This window comes from Mesoplodon bidens (assembly GCF_964165515.1).
Source record: "Mesoplodon bidens genome assembly, chromosome: 2".
Classification (NCBI taxonomy): Eukaryota; Metazoa; Chordata; class Mammalia; order Artiodactyla; family Ziphiidae; genus Mesoplodon; species Mesoplodon bidens.
Window position 1 is genome coordinate 2,437,805 of NC_138177.1, and position 7,677 is coordinate 2,445,481.

General features: G+C 51.4%; 1 protein-coding gene across 4 annotated transcripts in view; it reads right to left on the minus strand.

The window, feature by feature from the left end:
* The window catches only part of CAMSAP2 (calmodulin regulated spectrin associated protein family member 2), an 89,312-nt gene extending 87,437 nt beyond the window's left edge, over nt 1–1,875 (minus strand). For all 4 annotated transcript variants that reach the window (XM_081256195.1, XM_081256194.1, XM_081256197.1 and 1 more), the window contains exon 1: nt 1,586–1,875. In XM_081256195.1, the coding sequence (XP_081112321.1) occupies nt 1,586–1,724 (139 nt within the window). In that variant the 5' untranslated portion in view covers nt 1,725–1,875. The remainder of the gene's footprint in view (nt 1–1,585) is intronic.
* Nucleotides 1,876–7,677: the final 5,802 nt, after the last annotated feature.

A 7,677-nucleotide genomic window follows, 5' to 3' on the forward strand; every position in this document is an offset into this window, starting at 1 on the left:
CCTGGTCCAGTAAGATCCCACATGCTGCGGAGCAACTAAGCCCATGCGCCACAACTACTGAGCCCGTGAGCCACAACTACTGAAGCCCGTGCACCTAGAGCCCATGCTCCATGCAACAAAGAGAAGCCACCGCAATGAGAAGCCCGCGCACCGCAACGAAGAGCAGCCCCTGCTCGCCACAACTAGAGAAAACCCCGCACGCAGCAATGAAGACCCAACGCAGCCAAAAATAAATAAATAAATAAAACCTTTAACATCTTTCTACTTCAATATCAAAGCACGATAATTCAAATTAAAAAAAAGCTGTCATAAGCACAAAATCACGGTAACGTGAAGTTTCCCTCAAAACTAATTCAAATAGTTTTTAAACACTGAGATTCATTTGCTAGTTAACTAAATATGCAGTCCTGATAGTCACCTGTGTATGTATCCAGCTGTGTATGTTTAAACAGTAAGAATGAATTAAAACATTTACGCACAAATTTTCACGGTCCTAAAATTGGAAATAAGCCATCCTCTTCCCCTCAAAAAAAACCAAACCAAAACAAAAAAAACCCTGTATTTAACATCTAGAGAAAAGTCTGTAAATACTAAGAAACTTCTCAATAAATATTTTACACATCCAATATTTATTAACTAGGCCACAGAAATCTTACAAAATCACTCAAAGTTATCAGATTAAATTACCTTCCAGGAGCATCTCCACATGAGAAGGTAATGTTTTCAGAGCTCCACAACATGGGCTCCTAAAGCAACAGCTAAGGAATTACAACAGGAGGCCCTTTTCCTGTCATTTTGCAGACTGGGTAAAGGCGGGAGTGTCTGACGCCTACTGTCCTATACAATTTGTGTCAACAGCACATGCCCTCAAAAAACTCTTCTATTAAAAAAAAAAATCCCACAGTAGGGAGTTGTTGTTTTTCTTAATTTATGAAGCCAAAATGTTTGGGAAAAGGAATGTGTCTGAACACGAAGTAAAAACAGGACGTGACACTCAGCAAGCTAAATATCGGGTTTAAATAACTGGTTTAATAGAGCCTGAAACGTGTACGGGAGGACACGGGCTTCAAGAATGACGACAAAAATTAACACTGCGCTCCGACAGAGGCCACGGTACAGCCCACGGATCCTGAATCGCAGCCATGGTTACAAATGTCAAAATCAACGTAGCCTGTGTGCCATCCACCTCCTTCCAATAATAACGAAACCAACTCAGATTTCTCGGTGGTGTAATCACAACTATGACTGTGGGGGAAATGAATGCAGCACAATGAGGAAAATACCACAAATTAAAACCACCCCATGTAAAAACAGGACAAAATTGGTCACTGGGAGGGGGAAAAAAAAACACCCACTTTTGCTATCCAATAAAAGAAATCTGGCCGCATCCCACCTGCCCAAATCAAGGGCTCCTGATTGAAGAGCAAACCTGCGTTATCCCCCCCCTCCTTTCTTCTCCCATCGCGTCCCCGAGCCTGTGCGCGGAGACACGCGCGAAGGGGACCAGAGGATGGGAAACAAAACGGGGACGCGCGTAGCCTGCGGGGACGGAGGGATGGAGGGATGGGGGGCGGGCACCACGTACCTGTCCCGAAGGCCTTGGCCACCAGCCAGGCCAGATTGCAGGCGATTTTGGCCCTGGAGAAGTCGTAGTGGTCGAAGGGCTTGATGGCTGGAACAATGAACGTCCTCCTCCCGTCCCGGGGGTCCACAGCATCCCCCATCTTCACGCGCTCGGGGCGCCGGGCCGCCCTTCACATGGTGCTGCCGGCCGCGGGGTAGGCGCTGGGGGGTGGGGGTCGGGGTCTGGGTCCGGGCCGGGGTCCGGGCCGCTCAGAGCATCGGCCCCGCGCGCCCGGCCCGGGATGAGGCGGCGCCGCGTCCGGCCGTCCCGCGAGCCTCCCGCGAGCGCGCGTGCGGGCGCCTCCCCTTTGTCTCGGCGCGGCCGGGCCCGGGCGCGGCGGGGGCGTCCTCAGCGGTCACGTCGCGGGGGCCGTCCCGCCATCGCGCCGCCCGCAGCGCCGCCCTCCGCTCGCGGCCCTGCCCTCGGGGCGCCCGCCGGCCGGAGCGCGGGGCCGCTGGGACCCGCAGGAGACGCGGCGGAGGTACTCGGGCGGCCCCCACCCGGCGCAGCCAGAGCCGCCGCGGAGAACGTCAAAGTCCCTGCGGCGCGGGCGCCGGCAGCCGTCCCTCCTAGCGCCCGCTCCCCGCCGCCGCCGCGCTGCCGCCCCGCGCCCTCCGCCTTGCGGACGCCGTCAGCCCGGCGCTCGGGCCCCGCCCAGCCAGCCCTGCCCCGCGCTTCCCCTGCGGCCGCCCGCGCGGTAGCCGCCTCCGCCGCCGCAGCTGCGGTTTTCCAGCTGCCGCACTGGACCGAGCGGCGGCGCGGGTCTGCGCATGCGTCCTCGCGCGGCCCGCCCCGCCCGCCGCCCCGCGGGGGTCCAGGCGGCCGGCGGAGCATGCGCGGTGGCGGCGGCTCTGCTGGTCAGCCGAGTGCACATCCTGGCGTCCTGGCTCGGCGTGAGGCGGCCGCTGACCCTGCTGGAGAGGCGGGGAGGGAGGGGGAGACAGGCCTCGCCGTGGCTTTCGTGTTTTCGCGACGCAGTGCTGAGGCACAGAGAACTGATGTTTATTAAAATGCTTATTCGGTGACACACACTTTGCTGCCAACTTGTGCCTAAACAATTTCATCTAGTCCTCGAAGTAACCCGAGGGGGGTGGGTGTGATCGCTGGTTGACCACAAAGGTATAGAGGTTACTAGGGCAATTAAGTCACACGTGGGGCTTGACCAGGATCGAGGATCTGGGAAGCTCCGCACCGGTGTTGATTTCATGACTTCAGGATACTTTACTCCATGCTCTCCACTTAAATGTCCTCTCTCGGGAGGGGGCACATCCATCAGCGCCTCCAAACAAAGCATCAGTTCCTGCACGAAGCCAACCGCATGACCTGGCATCCACAAACCCTTGTGGCTGCATTTTGTCAGAGCCGCTCCGTTTTCCCGAAGGGGCATCTTCTCAGATGTCAGTGTCCTGGCTCAGCCGTGCTCCCTCTGTCCCCTTGGCTCACTCCTACTCGGCCCGCAAGGCTCTCACAGGAATCACCTCCTCCTGGAAGCCTTCCCTGACAGCTCTTGATCCTCCCCGTCAGGGCTGCCAGGCAGGTGCTCTCCTGTTCCCAGAGCACCGTGTTCTTGTTCCGTCCCAGCTCTTGCACATACTGTACATGCAATCATCTAGGACTTGTCTGTCTTCCCACTGATGACAGCGTCTATCTCCCACACCCATGTAGGGCCCAACCCATAGTACTTGCTCAATTAATGTACAAGGACTCGGGATGGATATCATTGTAGTTCACTCTTGTTGAGCTTATTTAACTCAGAATTCCTCACATTATCTCCTTTCAATACATTATCGAATTTTAATCATTGTCCAACCCTGTGTTATCTTCATTTCACACACATACAAAAAAGGAAAGCTCAGAAAAATTTGAAAATTACCCCATATCACACAACTAGTAAACTGGTTGACCCAAGATTTGAACCCAGGACTGTCTTACTCCAAAGCCCATGCTTTAACTACTAGGGCTTCTCTGGTACTCCCTGCCCTTAAGATAGAAGCAGGACATACGAAATACGGGGGGGGGTGGGGAGGGGGCTTTGGACCCTACTATCTAAAAGGGCAGCTCCACTGGCAAGCAGGCCCCTTTGATCCCTACAGATACGCCGGGGGAACCTAGTAGGGCATTACAGATAAACCTACTAACAATATGGGCAACAAGAAGAACGTGAGTGACAAGAATAATACACCACAGGGTGGTTGATGTCATTTTTCAATAAGTGAATGAATATTAATGAAGTATTTCTCATGGGCAAGGCCTTTTGCTAGATCATTCAGGGGATAATAAAACTAGCATATGAATAATAGTTGACACAGCACATTCATATGATAACTACCTTAATTCTCACATCCATGCTGTGAAATAGATGTTATTACTATCTTCCAATTCTAGATACAGGACTGAGGATCTGAGGGTTTAAGTTGCGTGGGCAAGTTTCATGGTTGATTCATACCTGGGGCTGGCTTCAAAAACAAGCACAGGTCTTCTGGCTCCGCTCCCCGGGCTCCTTTCCCTTTGCCTTTTCCCTCCCTGGATTATGGAGGCTGACATGTACATAAATAAATATAATACAATGACGTAAAAGAGGTAAGTGCACATAAAGTGCAGCGGGAACATCTGGATAGAGGGATCAGGGGGGTTTCGTAGAGACTCTGTTAAACCGAATGCACTCAAGTTCACCTTCAACGAAATCCTAAAGTGACACGTCAAATTAAGAGAAACCTATATACTGGAAAGGTTGAAGAGAGACGCCAAAGCATTTCACCAGTCACTGTGACCATCTGCAAACCAATGCAAGATTCTCGAGGCCAGAAACCATGCCCAACCAACTCTGCGCTGTGTTTGCGACCTAGCACAGTGCTTCGCTCACAGAGGGTGCTGGGTGAATGCTTGTTGAATCTTACGGAAAACAATTTCAACCTAAATAAACATGATGAGGAAGAGAAGGAAGCACAGACAGTTGCTCTGCTTGTCCTTTGATTTAGTGGTGATGCATTTAGTAGCGATGGCATAACTATGACCCCAATTGGGGAGGAGTGTGTGTAGGAATGGAAAAAAAAAATGCCTACACAAAGAGCAGCTTTTACTTTCAGGGAGGCTATGAAACTTGGGGTCACAGTAGGAGGCTATTATTAACAGAGAAACACCCTGAGTACAAAGAAGAAGGATTTACTTTCAGGGAGACAGACACTCTAATAGGGTGCTCTTTGTGATACCTTCCGAATGATCCCTTTAACAACTGGAAATCTCTGCAGAGTACCGCTGTCAAAAAGAAACGCTCTCCGCTGCCTTCTTGAGGTATCTGACTTCATTAAAAAACAGAAACAAAACCCAATGATTCTTTGGGCCAACTTGTCCAACTGCACAGCCATCCCTCTATTTTTTATCTCCAGGCTTGGAATCTATCCATCAGGCAACAGTTACACTATTCCTACATGTCTATTCCTCCCCCTCTCTGTTTTAAAAGTTGATCTCCTTTCTCCTGGAAAATCCACAGTGTCAGCCAGACTTCCTTCTTTGGGGCCATCCTCCATTTCTCTGTCTTTGGATAGACTCATAAATTTATTCATTCATTCATAAGCCAATATTGATTGAGTACCCGGTGCTGAGGCTGCACTGTTGAACAAGACAGCTGAGAAAGCAAATTTTGTTTTTTGTTTGTTTTTTTTTTGCGGTACGCGGGCCTCTCACTGTTGTGACCTCTCCCGTTGCGGAGCACAGGCTCCGGACGCGCAGGCTCAGCGGCCGTGGCTCACGGGCCTAGCCGCTCCGCAGCATGTGGGATCTTCCCGGACTGGGGCATGAACCCGTGTCCCCTGCATCGGCAGGCGGACTCTCAACCACTGCGCCACCAGGGAAGCCCAAGAGAAAGCAAATTTTGAATGGGAAAACTGAGAGATCTCCGGGCCTGGGCAGCCCAGCTCTCCTCCCATTGTCATGATTAGATCTTTGCAGGCTCAAAGCCTTGTTACTTCACCCACAGAAATCTTCATTGCGTCCCCTCGGAAACAGAGAAACACTAAACACTACACTACACTAAGCACTACAGTAAGAATGCCCATTATTCCTTTAACTGAATGCATGTATTCACATACTGTCATCCATTTTCAATTAGTTACACTGACAGGAGCTAATGCTTATTGAGCACTTTCTGTGTATCAGGCACTGTTCCACATGCATTAACTTATTTAACCTTCACCACAGCCCTATTTTCCTCATTTGGCAAATGGAGTAACCAAGGTTCAGAGGACTTAAGGAAGTGGTGGAGACCTTATGTTATTTTGGAACTCAAGGAACTAGCATAAGTCACCTTTGAATCATCCAGGTTAAGAATGACCGGCAGGGGTGGGGTAGGTTTAAAAAAAACAAGAATGCTAAGCTAACCGATGACAATAAGATGTTAAAGTGGCTGAAGTATGGCCGCATCTGATAAACCAAGCTGCGTAGAAGAGTGGGGGCCGAATGGCAGGCACTCCATCATTTCTAGACACGCTTGTGGTTTTTGTCCGCAGAGCTAACAGAGTTTCACAAGGATTACCTCATCAACCTTCACAACGACTCCAGCAAGGCCTGTGTGGTCTGAGGCCAAGTGTGGAGCTGGAGCAGCTGCAACACTGGGATCCCCGAAACCTCCCAGCAGGGCCCTGTGAGTCAGTACCTAAACCCAACCGTGAAGCCTGGCCCTCAGCTTCCCAGGGGCGGCCCTCCCGTTTCCCAGATCCCTATGCCATTGGTCCTTTATTTATTCCCTGCTCACACCTGAGCCTCCAGTAATGGGCAATGCTTCTACTACTTTCAGAATCATTGAAGACGGGTAAGGGGGCTTCCCTGGTGGCGCAGTGGTTGAGAGTCCGCCTGCCGATGCAGGGGACACAGGTTCGGGCCCCGGTCCAGGAAGATCCCACATGCCGCAGAGCAGCTGGGCCCGTGAGCCATGGCCTCTGAGCCTGCGCGTCCGGAGCTTGTGCTCTGCAACGGGAGAGGCCACAACAGTGAGAGGCCCGCGTACCAAAAAAAAAAAAAGACGGGTAAGGATGTTGGAGGAAACAGAAAGAACACCAGTCAGGGGGAACTCCCTGGTGATCCAATGGTTCGGGCCCTGCACTCTCACTGCCGGGGCCGGGTTCAATCCCTGGTCAGGGAACTAAGATCCCACAAGCTGCATGGCGTGGCCAAAAAACAAAAAAACAAACAAAACAAAAAAGAGAGTGAGGGCTTCCCTGGTGGCACAGTGGTTAAGAATCCACCGGCCAAGGCAGGCAACACGGGTTCGAGCGCTAGTCGGGGAAGATCCCACATGCCGCAGAGCAACTAAGCCTGTGCCACAGCTACTGAAGCTCACGCGCCTAGAGCCCGTGCTCCGCAACAAGAGAAGCCACCGCAGTGAGAAGCCCACAGTGAGAAGCCCACGCACTGCAACGAAGAGTAGCCCCCGCTTGCCGCAACTAGAGAAAGCCCGCACGCAGCAACAAAGACCCAATGCAGCCATAAATAAATATATAAATGAATTTATTTAAAAAAAAAAAAGGAAGTGAGGACCCTGGGGTCCACTACTGTTTGGCCACGTGATTTGAGGGAACACATGTCACTTCTCTGCTGATTTCCACCTCTGTAAAACAAAGGAGGTACAGTTAGGCAAATTCTAAGGTACTCGCAATGCCAACAGTCCACAATGGGAGGGTGACATCTCTGTACTTTACCAGATCATAACTGAAGGTTTAATCAGTCAGCTGGCTAGCGTTCAAGATTTAAATCTCTAGAGCGGAAGTTACTTTTTTTTATTTCCGGAAAGCATTATGATAGGATAATGTAAAAAGGCTAGGGGAGGTTACGGGACAAGAAACAGGGTCCTCCAGTGAAGGCAAGGACCAAATAACAACAGGAAGGGGGCTTCCCTGGCGGTCCAGTGGTTAAGACTCCACATTCCCAACGCAGCAGGGAAGGGGGCACGGGTTCAATACCCGGTGGGGGAAGATCCCACGTGCTGCATGACTTGGCCAAAAAAAAAACCTGGAAGGAGTCTAGCAAGAGGGAATGGATGCAGCTGTTTGTGGGTAAAT